Below are 16,294 nucleotides of genomic sequence, written 5' to 3' on the forward strand. Positions count from 1 at the left end.
GGCAGTCAGAAACCAGAGTAAACCCTTTTATACCCAGTGGAAAACACTGGAGGCTCTTGACAACCTAGTGGATTAATTTATTCTTCAGAACATAATGGAGACCTCTAGAATTTGTACCTGTGTGCCTCTTTTCCCTCTGTGGTTTCTTGGAGAATGGGAGCTTAAAAATGGCACATGGGAGCCAGAACAGAAGATGAAAGTAGGTCACATAAATCCCAAGCACAGTGCTATATATTTTCTGTCCCTTGAATTTTCTTGGGTGGTTTTTCTCAAGAGTTAATAAGAGTAGATCCCAACAAATAGCCACTAAGATGCTCAGACTTGCTTGCCTACCTGCCCTACATTCTGAGCAAGACAGTTCTTTTCTTCCTCAGAAGTCCCTGTTTCTATTGATGGAAATCAATAATAAAAATTAATATCAAGTCCAAAGTCACTCTATCCAAGCAGAAAACTTTATTTCCAAGGGGGCTCAAGTGCTTCCTAAACACCAGTTCTAAGATTCAGAATTCTGATTGGTATGTAGCTAACAGGATAGATTTATCTTCTAAATGGGCTTCTCTGGTAGCTCAGCTGATAAAGAATCTGCCTGCAACACAGGAGACCCCTGTTCAATCCCTGGGTCAGGAAGATCCCCTGGAGAAGGGATAGGCTACCCATGCCAGTATTCTTGGGCTTCCCTGGTGGCTCAGATGGTAAAGAATCTGCCTGCAATGCAGGAGACCTGGGTTCGATCCCCGGGTTGGGAAGATCCCCAGGAGGAGGGCATGGCAACACATTCCAGTATTCTTGCCTGGAGAGTCCCTATGGACAGAGGAGCCTGACGGGGTGCAATCCATTGGGTTGCAAACTGTTGAACACGACTGAGCAACTAAGCATAGCAGAGCACAGAAACTAGCCCAACATCTGGGGCTTCCCTGGTGGTCAGAAGGTAAAGAATTTGCCTGCAGTGCAGGAGACCTGGGTTCGAACCCTGGGTCGGGAAGATCCCCTGGAGAAGGGATCTTCTAAATATCAATGTCTGTGTTTAAACCAAGAATAGGCCCAGGAACTTCCCTGGTGGTCCAGTGATGAGAACTCTGTGCTCCCAACACAGAGGGGCTGGGGTCCAGCCTTGGTCAGGAAACTAGATCCCACATTCTGCAGTGAAGATCTCCATGTGCCACAACTAAGACTGGCCCAGCCAAATAAATAAATATTTTTTTTTAAATAATATTTTGCATAAAAAAAAAATAGGTCCAACCAATAGCTGAAGGATTAGAACATACAATTTAAAGTCCCATCAGTATAAGTCAGGGCCATTATGTCAGTGCTACAAAGAAATGATGTTAACTAATCAGGTAATCACCATTAATGCAGGTCCTGATGTGATGGCAGGCATCGTTGTTGTCCTAATGATTCATGCCATTCCTCTGAGTCAAGACACAAAGCTATTGTCCACGCATGCCTGATAAAATTAGGAGAACCCAAAAGACTGATATTATTTCCCAGGTTCTCAGATAACAGTAATACTCTTTGTTTTCTGTGAGTAAATGAGTCTCTCCAAAGAGAAACGTATCTAGTGTAATTTGTTCCCTTGTGTCTTTTCACAAAATAGGGATTAAACGCACCCTGTGGAGCTTACAGCCCAGAACTTGCATTTTCATAACAATAGCATGCTTCAATTCATTGACAACAACAAATTGTTAATTGTGGAATAATTTCTCTTGTATTTTATAGAATTTGAGTGTTATAGTTAATAGTAATGTGCCAATATTGGTTCATAATGTAACAAATGGACCTCACTAACACAAATATTAAAATAGAGACAGAATTGATAGGGGAGGAGAGGGCATTTATAGGAAGCCTCTCTACTTTGTATCTACTTTGTATCTACACTTGTATCTACATTTGTATCTACTTTGTATCTACATTTTTCTATAAACATAAAACTATTCTAAAAATTAAAACCTATTTTTTAAATAGGCAATTATCTGAACAGATGACTCATTTAAAAAGATATACAGATAGTAAGTAAGTATATCAACAGATGTTCAACATTATTTGTCATTGGAGCTTTGTAAATTAAAACAATAATCATTTACCACACATATACCTATTAAAATGGTTAAAATCCAGAAAGCTGAAAATGCCAGTTCTAAAGAAAATATAGAGCAAGAGGAACACTCATTCATTGCTAGTAGAAATGTAAAATGGCATAGCCAGTTAGGAAGACAATTTGGTTATTGATTACGAAGGTAAGTATTGTCTTCTCATTCAGAGATCTTGTTCTTTGGTTTTTACTGAACTTATTTAAAAACTTTTGTCCACACAAAAACCTGCATCTGAATGCTTATAGTAAGTTTATTCATAGTTACGCAAACTGGAAGTCACCAAGATATCCTTCAATGGGTGAATGAGTTAATAAGCTAATACATCCACACAATGTAACATTATTCATTGATAAAAAGAAATGAGATACCAAGTTGCAGAAGGTATTGATGAACTTTATACATTCATAAGTGAAAGAAGGCAGCTTGGGAAAGGCTATATACTTAATAAATCCAATTATATGACATTCTGAAAAAGGTAAAGCTATGAAAACAGTAAAAAAAAAAAAAAAAAAAAAAAACCCTTGTTGCTGCCAGGTTACAACATCAGGTGTTTCCTGGATGAAATCTGAAACTGACTCTAGCATGACTAGAGAGCAGATGAATAGCACATCTGACCAGAGAACAGCTCATATCTCTCTCCTGGTCATTCCCCTGTTGCAGGAATTTTATGACAAAATTATATACAATAGAATAAACATTAATTACTCATATATTAAGTTGAAGTTTTCTGGGTCACAATTAGAAACTTAGCAGAAGAACATGTCTTACAACTTCTCTGCTTCTAGATTTGATTATTTGTACTAGAACTGAACTATTCAAAGCTGAAATAACTAAAAATGAAGAAAAGTAATTTAAAAGAAAATATATAAAGGATATTGTCAATTTAGCATCATAAAATATAAATTATACAGATAAATACTATATGGTTTAAGATCAATATCATGCCTTTGAGCTTTAACTCTTAAGGCTAACAATTTTTTTGCTAGATATTTCCAAAATATAAATTAGTCAGATAATGTATGATGATTGTATTTATATTCTATGAGAGTGAGAGTATTCATGGGTATGGAAAAAATCTCTTCCCTTTTCAAGATAATTTTATGTATTTCAAGAAAAGTTTCAGGTACTGGACAAAGTTCCAGAGTTAAAATGTAAATGTGGAGAACTTCCAATTTAAAATGATACATAGCACCTAATTAGGTCTTTCCCAGTTTCTCATAAAAATAACATTGAAGACAATCCTAGTTTAAGGAAATATCCTGTGGAAGTACAAAATTATTCAAAGATAAATGTATAAAGATATTCACTGGTGTGTTCTTTGTAAGTCACCTAAATGTTCATCAAAAACCACATATTAAAATAAGCTATGTAATACCAAATGAATGGATTAATTTGTGTCTTTTATAAATGTTGAAATTAGTATACATTGACCGGAGAAAAATGCTCAATACATAACAGAATTTTCAAAATGTTGGAATAGAATCTATAGTATGTTCCCTTTTAAAAATCAATAATCACAAGATATGTATATACTTTGATAAATCAAAGAAAAATTCTGAATATTTGCCAAAATTATAGTATACTTTCACTTTATTTTTTACTTATTCATTTATTTTTTAACAGCTTTATGAGGTAAAACTTCCATGCCATAAAACCTACCCATCTAAAGTGCATCATCCAATGACTTTCTATATTTGTGAAGTTGAATAAAAATCACCCTAATCTAATTTTAGAATATTTTGTCACCCCCTCAAAAAAAAACCTCATACCCATTAACAGTCACTCCCTGTTTCCCCTCTCCCAACTGACCTACACAAACACTAATACACGTTCCATCTCTATGGATTTGTGTATTCTGGACAGTTCATATATATGGAATCATACATTTTTTTTGGTATCTGTTTTGAATAGTGTTTTCAAGGTTCAGCCATGTTTTCACATGTATAAATACTTTATTCCTCTTCCACTGTATGGATATATCACAATTTGCTTACCCATTTGTGAGTTAATGAACATACTTTTTGGTCTTTATGACTAATGCTGTTATGAACATTTGAGCTCATTTTTATATAGATTTCATTACTTTGGGGTAGATAACCAGGAATGGAATTGCTAGGTCACATAGTTACTCTATACTTAAATTTTGAGGAATGCCCAAGTTGTTAACCATGGCAGCTACTATGAGAATTTTACAGCAGTGTATGAGGATTCCAATTCCTATATTACTTGTCTACATTGTTATTGTTCACCCTTTTATTTTTTTTTTTTCCATAACCATCCTAGTGAATATAAAATGGTATCTCACACTTTTATTTCCATGTCTCTGGTGGCCAATTATATTAAGTATCTTTTCATGTGCCTATTGGCTATTTGTGTATCTCTGGAGAAATGTACATCAAAATAATTCACCCATTTTTAGTTAGGTTGTCCTTTATTGATAATCTGTGATAGCTTTTTTATATATTCTGGATACGGAATATATATGATTTGCAGATATTTTCTCCAGTTCTGTGCATTCTAGTCCATCGCCTTAACCTCTCGGCCACGACTACTAGTTCTGTGCATTCTTTTCACTTTTTTTTTTTGATGGTGTTCCTCTGCAGTACAAATATTTTTAAATTCTATTAAGGTCCAATTAAGCTTTATTTTTCTTTTCCCACTTGTGCTTTTAGTGTCATAACTAAAGAAATCATTGCATAATCCAAAGTTATAAAGACTTCCTAATGTGTTTTCCTCTGAAAGTGTTGTGTTTTTACCGAATACCTTCAGGTATCTAATTAAGTTAATTGTTGTTTGCAGTGTAAGATGGGAGTCCAACTTTCTTCTTTCACGTGTGAATATCCAGTTGTTGCAGCACCACTTGTTAAAAAGATGACTCTTTTCACAGTGACTAGTCGGCACTCTTGTCAAAAATCAGTCGATCACAAATTTAAAGCTTTATTCCTGGACTCTATATTTCTATCTTCATGCCAGTACTATACTGTCTTGATTCTGTAGCCTTATAAAAAGTTTTAAAATCAGGAAGAGTGAGTCCTCCCATTTTGCTATTCATTTTTAAGATTGTTTTGGCTATTCAAGTTCCCTTGCATTTCCATATGCATTTTAAGGTCAGCTTGTCAATTTCTGCCCCCCCCCCCAAAAAGCACTGGAATTTTGATAAGGATTGCATTTAGATTATACATTAAAATGTTCCTATTTAGAAAACGAATTCTACCAAGCCAACTATATGAAGATACTAGTTGATATTTCAGCAGGAAAATGTATGTTCTGATCTAAACCAAGGCAGATAAACCTCAGAACCCTCAGCTTCAACCTTGACAATTGCCCAGGCTCTTGACTCTAGGCACTCCTGCCTTTTGAACTTGAACTTCATTTTAGTTTCCCTGGTTTCACCTACTCTCAACAGATGACTTGCCTCACTTCTTTAGTTCTTGTTCTGTTTTACACAGTGTTTATCTCCGCATCTCTGCACCTAGCTTAAGGAGGAATTGAACTGATGCTGATTTAGGGAGTGATAAGGATGGGAAAGAAATCTCTGTGAAGGAAGAAATCCTGGCCACCTGCTCCAGGGCTCACCCCACCAAAGTAGCAGTTTTCCTTTCAATTTTTTAGTGTATTTTTCTCTTTAGGAAAATACTGATACAACAGCTTCTCATCTGCAGGATAATTAGAACAGTCTTGGAGATGCAAGTAAGCCAGGGAGGCTCCTTCATCAGGCAGAATCAGGGAAACCCTGCAGGTTGCCAAATCATACTTTAATAACCCCTGAGCAGCATAAGAGCTCAGATAGGAAATGCCTTCCTGGTGCCATTAAGAGATTTTTAAGAAATAACCTAAATGTCTATCAATGGCTGAATGGATAAGGAAGATGTGATGTGTATATACAATGGAACATTGTTCAGTTGTTAAAAAAAAAAAAAAAGAAGTGACAACATGGATGGAACTTGAGGACCCAACGTTAAGTGAAATAAACCAGACAGAGAAAACTAAACACTTCATGGTATCGCTTAAATATGGATTCTTCTTTTTAAGTCCAAGTTTTTAATAGAAAAGTTGTTGCCAGGGGTTGTGAGGAAGGGAAAAACAGGGGAGGAAAGAGCACAGATTTTCAGCTATAAGATGAATAGGTTCTGAGGATCTGATGTACAACATGGTGACTACTGTTCATAACATTGCCTCATAGAATTGAAATTTACTAAGAAAGTAGAACTTAAATGTTCTCACCAAAATATATGTGTGGTGATGAATGTGTTAATTAGCTAGATGGGAGGAACCCTTTCACAACACATGCCTATATCAAATCATCACAAAGTACCTTAAATATCTCACAATTTTATTCGTCAATATAAAAAGCTGGCCAAAAAAAAAAAAAAAAAAGAACTTTCTATTAGTGTGGAAGGAAGCAATGGGGTGAGCCAAGCATACTCTCGCCCTGGAGTGTTTCCTTGAAAAGCACCCATGGCTCCCAAGCGGGGGATACGCTATGACTGTAGCAGACTATTTTTTAACAGGGCTGTCCTCTACATGAGAGAAAATCCAGATGCCAGACAGCCCCCTGACACCAGAAGTTCTGTGTCACCATCGCTACGTGGATGGGCGCAGCCAAGCACTGGAAGATGGCCTGGTTGGGCTCAGGCACCGGCGGAGAAAGGAACTTCAGCATGTACATCGCAGCTTCTATGAGGACCTGCCCTCGTGAACCCAGGGCACTGACCTCAGAACTCTCCTGGGAAAAGCAGGAGTTGCAAGGACCCAAGTACAAAGATCACATGAGTACGGTTGCAGCCCTGTTAAGAAGGTGCTAGAGACTAAAATGCTTCATTCCCTTAGAGCAATGAGCCTCTCTTCTAGTCTTATCTGTGGCCCCAAAGTGTGATCGCTGGGCCCTTGATTCATACAAGTAAGGGGAACGGTTTTGGAGAGCAAGCTGCCTTGGCCCTGAGAATCATTTCTTACTTGTGCAGTTGAGGACGGTTTATTATGGGTCTGTTTAGTGTCACAGTCAAGGGAGGGGAGGCATAAAACGCTGATCCAAGAAGCCATCTTGCTCTGCGGAGTGATGAAGTACATTTTTGTGTGCTGAGGCACTCTCATGGGTTAGCTTTCTGTGCAGAGCGAGCCCAAGGAGGCAGGTACAGGAATAGAAGGGTTCGCTGAGAGATTATTAGCGAAACCAGAGGCTTATCTGGCTCTGGTCTCGGGGGAGACACACAAAGAGAGAGAATCAATCCACTTCAAGAAGAAGAAAGGGATGGCGCCTTATCCCTAATTTGATATATCACTCATATGGTGGGTGGGAAAGTTCTTTCAAGTCCTTTTGGCCTGGGCAGTAAATTATTCAAGTTTCTGTTTTGTAGCGGTCACTGAGCTGTGAGTCATACAGTGACTCACAGAGCCATCATCGATGTATATTTTGGGGTGCTCCCTGGGTTCTTGGGTTCACACTGATAAGGAGAGCCAGCCTTTGTTGTGACTGAATCTTTTTCCGAGTTACATGTCTTCTGTGTTTTCTTAGCTGTTACGGCCATCCTGATGGTGTCATGGCACCCAGAATGACAGAAATGTAAAACACTCTCTGAAACTACGCAGACAAGAACATTATGCCTTTGGGAAATTTTAAAATGCACACCCACATGTTGGGCTCACTAACTGTATTTGTAAAATCATTTTTATTTTTATCTTGCTTTAGCAAAAGGAAGTACACTGACGCTTTCTTTACGAAAAATCCACTAATTCTGCTGCTCAGTAGCTACGTGACCTCAGACACACCTCTTAACTTCCAAGGACCTCAGTTTCCCCACTGACTATCTTTTTCTTTGATTCTATAGTAACATGGCACTGGCTTTCAAATGACATCTAGAAAGTACCAGAAGACACATACCTGTTTCAAAGGGCCATGGCTTCCTCAACCCAGGTTATGCCCACTGAGGGTATCTCTATGAGCAGCTGACTGTTTAAATTGGGTTTATAGGAGATTCACACAATATGCTGGCGTTAGAAAGAAATGGACAACCAGAACATATAGCCCCACTCAAATATAATCATCCATTCAACAAACATTTATCTGACACCGACTACTGACTTTCTTCCAACAAATTTCTTTTTCTTACATTTAGGAAAATTGGTTACTATTGCCCATTGAAAAATCCCTGCCTGGCACACCTACTGTTACTTACCCAATGTCAATTCCCCTATTATCCTTTCCAGGGTTTCCCTGGTGGCTCAGCAGTGGAGAATCCGCCTGCCCACATAGGAGACACAGTTCAATCCCTGGGTTGGGAAGATCCCCTGGAGAAGAAAATGGCAACCAACTCCAGTATTATTGCCTGGGAAATCACATGGACAGAGGAGTCTGGCAAGCTACAGTCCGTGGGGTCACAAAGGGTTGGACATAACTTAGAGATCAAACAGCAACATCCTTTCTCCTTAAATCCAGATTTTTGAAGAGTCAGACATGTGCTCAGCTCCAGGGAAGCTACTCATATTCCGACACATTTAATATGTCCACATGACACAGATCTGGCTAGTAAATTACAGTCAGAAGTCTGCTAATATATTGTCTTAGGTAATTTTGTGTGCTTCCTCATATTCTTTCAGTGTCACCTGTGGCCCCCACCCCCAGGCCCTCAGCCACACCATACTGTGTGAGATTCTACCGTCTGAAACCTGCAATCAGTCTCTGGCTCCTCCTCCACTTTCAAGCTTGGAGGAAGGATGTTTTAGGACATGACACTAGTTTCCCTAATAGCTGTTGAAAAGCTATTTGCTATTTCCAGTTAGCAAAACCTGGAAATGTGAAGGCGTTAACTCCAAGGAGAGAGCTTAAACCCATGAGAGAAAGGAAATGGGAGAAAACCAGAAGATAAATTCCCTTTCCATTCCTTCATCTACTGAACTATCCTAGGGCATGGATCTTCTGTATTGCCTCTCTGGCACCATCTTCCATGTCCAAGAGGAGGGACTTGTTCAAACAGTTGTGTCTCTCACTACTCTGTACAGAGACATAGTGACAGGCCTCCGTCTTTTATAAAAGAAAATGGAGGGCGGGTAGGACATCACTTTCAGAGAAACACCAAAAGACTATACCTTTATTCCATACAAATTTAACAGATACAATCTTTGATACTTGGGATATTTCTTTATTGCTCAATCTTCTTTCAGAATTAGCTCAAAGTCCCACATACCTACCAGACTGACAAGAAGTCCATGATCACATTCTCAGGGCTTCCTCATCTCACCTGAGCTGCCCCAGAGCCAAGTCCTGAGGAGAAGTCTGCCATTTTTCATAAACCGTTAACCATGTCCACAAGGACCTTAACTTTCCCCATTGTCCTACTCCTTTGTAGTGGTATAAAACCTTTTGTTGTGTTCTGAAAAGAGGTAAATGCTAAGACTGTCTCCGTTTATTTGCTGTTCTAGTTTAGTAAAGGCATATTTCCCACGAGAAGGCAAAATGTTGTCAGTTACTTCATTATGTTAGACAAGGATTGGCCAACCAGAGCTATGAACCAAATCCATCCTGCTGCCTTCCTTGGTAGATAACAATTTTTTTGGAAATGGTCATACCCATTTATATATTGTTTATGGTTACTTTAGGGGCTTTTCTGGTAGTTCAGATGTTGAAGACTCTGCCTGCAATGCAGGAGACCCAGCTTTGATCCCTGGATTCAGAAGATCCCCTGGAGAAGGAAATGGTAACCCACATAGAGGAGCCTGGCAAACTACAGTTCATGGGGTCACAAGGAGTCAGACACGACTGAGCAGCTAACACTTTCACATTCATGGTTACTTTAACTGTTCAACAATTTAAACAGTTGTAACAGAGACTATATACCCCACAAACTCTAAGATATTTATTACCTGGTCCTTTACAGAAGAAGCAAAAGTCATGCCCTGCTCTAGGATATGAGTTATCCCAAGGAAGTTAATCCTTTCTTCCTAACCAATTACAGGTCACTCAAAATTTTACTAGGCCAGAGATGCTTGGCAGGATTCTTCCATCTCACTGACTCAAGTGTAATGGAGTCTTAACTTTTCTAATTGCCCCTCCATTACAGAATTTGACCACATTCTCAGAAACCAAACCTCCTCCCTTGGAATCTAAACAAGACTGGATCTACTTAAAATGAGTTCTCCAAAGGCCTCCCATTCTGGGCCAGTATAATTGTCATAAACCTTCTTACTTATCTGGGCAGGCTCCTGGCATTCTGACTCAACTCTGTGGAAATTATGGGAGAGCAATAGCTTACAAACCTCCCCTTCTTGACCAAGGGGCAAAAGCCTACCTATCTTCTCAATAGTCGCAGCAGCTAGAGCAGCAGAGACATCTGCCAACTTGGTTTTAGGGTATCCTTTAAATGTGATGGTCCTTCATGCTGCACAGTCTTTCTAATTACTGAAATGCACACTTCTTACCAAATAGGCCTACCGCATATGAAATCCTATTTTCTCCCTCATATATCTCTAGGTGTCATTGCAGTACTGTAAAATTCTGTTATTTTTCTTCTACTACCTAAAACAGGAAATACATGACTGTTTAACATCTGTTCATAAACCATCTATGCCATACACAGATTTATTAGAAACTCCTTTAGAAGACCCAAATTCAAGATTGTTTGCTAATGGGTCATATCTTAACACTGATACAGCAAAATATTAGGTGAAACTATCACTCCTTACCAGAAGCAAAGTCTCCTCAGATGGAAAAGCATGGTGTATTCACTAGAGCTTGAAAGCTAGCTAGAAACAAAAGGAAAATTTCCGCTGACAGTAGCTACGTTTTCTGATAGTGCGTAACTCTGGAAAACTTTATAAATAAGAGTTCTTAACCCTCAACTGGAACCCCAATTCAGAATGATTAACAAATTAAAGAGCTTCTGTGTGCTCTAACGCTTCTGAAAGAGATGGCTATATAAAGGTAGGGGCTCATAGAAAAAGGGATAACATGAGACCAAGGTAAATCCCTGCTACTCTTTATACCAGACAACAGCACCACTAAGATTCCAGCCTTAATGCTGAACTGAGAGACTAAATCATGGGGAGGAGGGTGTTCAAAGAGGCTTTTTATAGAATACCAGTCATTTCATCCAGAGTCAGAAGAGGATACTAGGAGAAATCCAGCAGTGAACTGCACAAAAATAATCTCTGGCACTCAGAATGGCTGCCAGGCCACCTCAAATGGATACTTGCAAAGATTTTACATGTTGTAGTTCAGAAAATGCAGGAGAGAATTCAACAATGTCACTACATCCACAGAATTCCTTGCCTGGAAGGTTCATGAAATCTGGCAGGTGCTGGATCAAAATAGAGCTGCTTTAGATCTAACATTGGCCTCGTGAAGGTAAACATGTACTGTTTCAGGGGGAAAGTGTTAGATCTCTATAGACCTTGCTAGAATCTGTGATATTTCAAAATAATTAGAAAGCAAATAATCATAAAGGTAGCTAATCTGGCTAATTATCTAGTTTCCTGGGCACTTCAGATTGGGGCTAGGCTCTTTTCTCTTTGTTTAACTTGGGTTCCCTTGGCTCCTGGCTGAGAAGTGGTCCATATTGCAATGTTTAGAGGTGTGATTGTCAGGTCTTAAGTGCTGATATATAACTATTATCAAATGATTATTCTATGTGTCTTGTGACATCCATTACATGATCCATCAAAAAGAACAAGAAAACCCACAGGCATGACGAGTAAAACAACAATTCCCAGACTGGTCCAATGCCTTGATACCAATGGTCTACTTTTAGATTAGATTGAACAATGACCACAAGGTGAGACACTGAGAAGCAATACAACTTATAACCACACAGCTTACTATCTACATCAACATAATTTTACTGTTCCCCAATATTCATTAGGGTTTCTCAGGTAGCTCAGTGGTAAAGAATCCGCCTGCCAATGCAGGAGACGCAGGTGGGTTCAGTCTCTATGTTGGGAAGATCCTCTGGAGAAGGAAACGGTGACTTGCTACAGTATTCTTGCCTGGAAAATCCCATGAACAGAGGAGCCTGGTGGGCTACAGTACATGGGGTCACAAAAGAGTTAGACACGACTTAGCGACTAAACAACAGGAATTTTAAAGAACACCCCTGTTGTTGTTCAGTTGATAAGTTGCATCTGACTCTTTGAGACCCCATGGACTGTAGCATGCTAGGCTTCCCTGTCCTTCATCATTTCCTGGAGTTTGCTCAAACTCATGTATATTGATTTGGTGATGCCATTCAACCATCTCATTCTCTGTTGCCCCTTTCTCCTCCTGTCCTCAATCTTTCCCAGCATCAGGGTCTTTTCCAACAAGTCAGTTGAAACCACTTAAATTAGTATCAAATGGTTCAATTCTTCAATAGGTAGCATCAAACAGTAGTTTATCTCTAAGACTCATTGAATCTCCAGCTATAAAATCCTTGCCTGATTAAAATTTCTAGTTCTAGATTATTATCTCATGATCCTAACCAAACTCTAATCAAGCCCTGAGAATGAAAGACCTGCATTAAACTAGACTCCAAAACCTCATAAATATCCCCACTTTGCCCTCTGAGGGCAGTCCCCTCTGAGATGCTGCTTAGGACTCTCTCAAGATCGTGTTCTCCCTTACTGCGACAGGAATAAACTCAGCTTTGTTTTGGTGCTATTTTTGAGAAGTCACGGTTTAACAAGGGTCACTTAGGGAAGATACTTGGTTTTAGTATATATATATATATACTGACAGCAAACCGTATAAGAACCACCCACAAAAGTAGACCAATGGATTGAGGAACCCTCTTATTTGCTTTCATCAAAATCCTAACTGCAGTGACAGATTCTATTTTCTTCCCTATGGACTCAGATGGTAAAGAATCTGCCTATAATGCAGGAGACCCAGGTTCAATCCCTGGGTTGGGAAGATCCCCTGGAGAAGGGAATGGCTACCCATGCCAGTATTCTTACCTGGAGAATTCCATGGACAAAGGAGCCTTGAGAGCTACAGTCCACGGAGTCTCTGAGTCAGACATGTCTGAGCGGTTGACACTTTTTTATCAAAATCCAAACTGAAGTGACAGGTTTTATTTTCTTGGGCCCCCAAATCATTGCAGACAGTCACCACAGCCATGGAATTAAAAGACGCTGGCTCTTTGGAAGAAAATCTATGATAAACCTAGATAACATATTAAAAAGCAGAGACATCACTTTGCCAACAAAGGTCTGTACAGTCAAAGCTATGTTTTTTCCAGTAGTCATGTATTGATGTGAGAGTGAGACCATAAAAAAAGGCTGGGTGCCAAAGAACTGATGCTTTCAAATTGTGGTGCTGGAGAAGACTCTTCAGAGCCCCTTGGCCTACAAGGAGGTCAAACAAGTCAATCCTAAAGGAAATCAGCCCTGAGTATTCATCGGAAGGACTAATGCTAAAGCTCCAATACTCTGGCCACCTAATGTGAAGAGCCAACTCATTGGAAAAGACCCTGATGCTGGGAAAGACTGATGGCAGGCGAAGAAGGGACGACAGAAGATGAGATGGTTGGATGGCATCACCAACTCAATGGACATGAATTTGAGCAAATCTGAGCAAACACCAGGAGACAGTGGAGGACAGAGGACCTGGCATGCTATAGCCCATGGGATCACAAAGAGTTGGACATGACTTAGCAACTGAACAACAGCAACGGAGCGGGCTCAGTATTTCTACCTACAGGCCATGGGGGAACCAGGCTTCAGAAGCAACGAAGTGGATGGGTCCTTAAAATGTATGCCTTTCAAGAAGGATAAGGACCAGAATGTTCATTGGAATTTTAAACCGTATGTGCCCATTTAAACACTGGAAACTTGGAATCTTGTTTTGAAGCTAGGTTTAGGGCAAATCAGGAAGGAAGGGGCCCAAGAGAACTCTCACCTGTAAATCATTCATAGGATAAATTCTCTCATCTCTCTGTGCCTAGGTTTTCCCTTGGGAAAACAAAGTATAAATGACAGTTACTTGTTCTAGTCTAATCATTGTTAATGCACTTGCTTTTTTGGCTTTGCCCTCCAGTCCTTTTATTTCCCCTTGTTTTCTCTCCCCCCCCCTTTTTTTTTCTAATTTGTCATATTTTCTTCATCTTTTATTACAGAAACATGTCTTCAGGGAAACCAGTTGTTAAGATCAAAGAACTGAAAATTGAAACAGAAAATTTTAATTTTCTAATAAGAATTTCTTTGATCTAACATGAATAAGTCATTTGCTCTCTGCTTTTGTTGCAATAGATGTAAACTCAGGTAAAGAAATCAGCATTATCTCTAAGTGTTTCACATTCTCCAACTGACTTTCAAGTATTGAGAGGTTGATGATCCAACATTTTTTGCTTTGACCCTTGAGGGAAAAACAGGTCTAATGTAAGAAAAAGAAGACTGGCCAAGCTCGATAAATTCTGGCTTTCAGTTATTACCTTTCTGCCCTTGGGCAAGCCACAGAACCACTGTGAAGTCCAGTTTCCTCGATGTTCATGAAAGGCTGTTTGCCCCACCGTGTGGTTGTGAAGGGCTGACAAGACAAGGCCTATAAAGACTCTAATGCACAAATGGTAGCAGCTACTATAATCACAATGTAATAAATATTTATGGATTGGCATTGGCTTCCTCATTGTAAATAAAGAAAGGAGACTGGGAAATCATAAAACTGGACTGCCAGAACCATTGCAAAGTTTAAGAAAGTGTTTTGTAAACTAACAACTCATGATTTCAAACTAGGCTTGGTATTCCTTCTCTTCTATGTATCTAAAGATTTTTTATAGTTTATTAGCAGCTTTTTTTTTTTACTTTATAAATAATGTCAATTTATTAAAAAATGGAGCATACTGAACAACAAACTATCTTACATCTTTAAGGAAGAAAAAATACTAAATTTGAAAAGACATAACCCACTGAATTTGGACACAACACCTCTACTCAATTAAGAGAAACATTTGTACAGTCCAGATCTTTATTTTTACACCCTTCAGGCCATGAATTCATAGGGAATGGGTTCCAACAGTTCAGGTTCCTTTCCATTGGTCCTCACAAAGTGTGCTTCTCTGGGTGGAGCAGGCTGGCGCTTCAGCTGAACCCAAGTCCCTTTCTCTTTGGCTTCCTTCTTTTTCTGATCATTTTCCTTCACACGTTTTAGGAAGCTATCTCGGCTCTTAGAGTGCTTAATATGCTCGACACGCACATTAATTCTGTTGGCAAGTATCTTGCCCTTAACTTGTTTGTTTACAATGATGCCAACAGCATGCTGGGTAACATTGTAGACTCTCCCAGTTTTGCCATGGTAACATTTGTGGGGCATTCCTTTTTGAACAGTACCCATTCCCTTGATATCTACAATATCACCCTTCTTGTAGATTCGCATGTATGTGGCCAAAGGAACAGCTCCATGTTTTCTAAAAGGCCTAGAGAACAGGTAGCGGGTGCCCCTCCTCTTTCCCTTCGTGTTGGTCATTTTGGCGAATTAGCCTGAGGGGCCAGGGGAGAGACGGGAGGCAGCGGGAGCCACGCGCGGGCCTTTACCTCATAGTTATTAGCAGCTTTAATGGAGAAGGCAGTGGCACCCCACTCCAGTACTCTTGCCTGGAAAATCCCATGGACATGGATAGAGGAGACTAGTAGGCTGCAGTCCATGGGGTCGCGAAGAGTCGGACACAACTGAAGCAACTTAGCAGCAGCAGCAGCTTCAAAGACAGTGAACTTCAAATCAAGCAGCATTTCTCATAAGTAATCATGAGAAAGAGTTGCATCAACCGCTTAAAATGAGGTTTGAGCCGTCTAAAAATGTGCCTCCTCGTGGCATGCATCACTCCACCATTTTAAGTGAAAATGGAGATTCCTTTGCATTCCTTTCATAACACCTTGCCTCCCAACAAGGTGTTATGTGCTTAATCCCTCAGTCATGTCGGACTCTTTGAGACACTTTGGACTGTAGCGCACCAGGCTTCTCTGTCCATGGGATTTTTTAGGCAAGAATACTGGAGTGGGTTGCCATTTTCCTCCTCCATCGGATAAAAACAGGGAGGTTTTGGGTTCAGGCAAATCTAAACTCAATTTGTGACACTACCTTAAAACATGAAAATTAGTATCTACTCTATTAGAGGGAAAAATGAATTAATAACTTTTGTAAAGTGCTCATAGCTGAAAGATTGACTTCTTTCCATCCAGAGGACCTACAACAAAGTAACCTTAGTGAGCACCACTGTTTCGTGAATCTTGATACCACACTC

At 39.6% G+C, this 16,294-nt stretch overlaps 1 protein-coding gene across 1 annotated transcript; it reads right to left on the bottom strand.

Annotated features, from left to right (window-relative positions):
• Nucleotides 1-15,020: 15,020 nt before the first annotated feature.
• LOC110130035 (large ribosomal subunit protein eL21-like) lies at nucleotides 15,021-15,534 on the bottom strand. The gene has a single exon (XM_070453042.1). The coding sequence runs from the start codon at nucleotides 15,517-15,519 to the stop codon at nucleotides 15,037-15,039; it is 483 nt and encodes a 160-aa protein (XP_070309143.1). The 5' UTR covers nucleotides 15,520-15,534; the 3' UTR covers nucleotides 15,021-15,036.
• Between the last annotated feature and the right edge of the window lie 760 nt (nucleotides 15,535-16,294).

The sequence above is a fragment of the Odocoileus virginianus genome, chromosome 22 (genome assembly GCF_023699985.2).
Source record: "Odocoileus virginianus isolate 20LAN1187 ecotype Illinois chromosome 22, Ovbor_1.2, whole genome shotgun sequence".
Classification (NCBI taxonomy): Eukaryota; Metazoa; Chordata; class Mammalia; order Artiodactyla; family Cervidae; genus Odocoileus; species Odocoileus virginianus.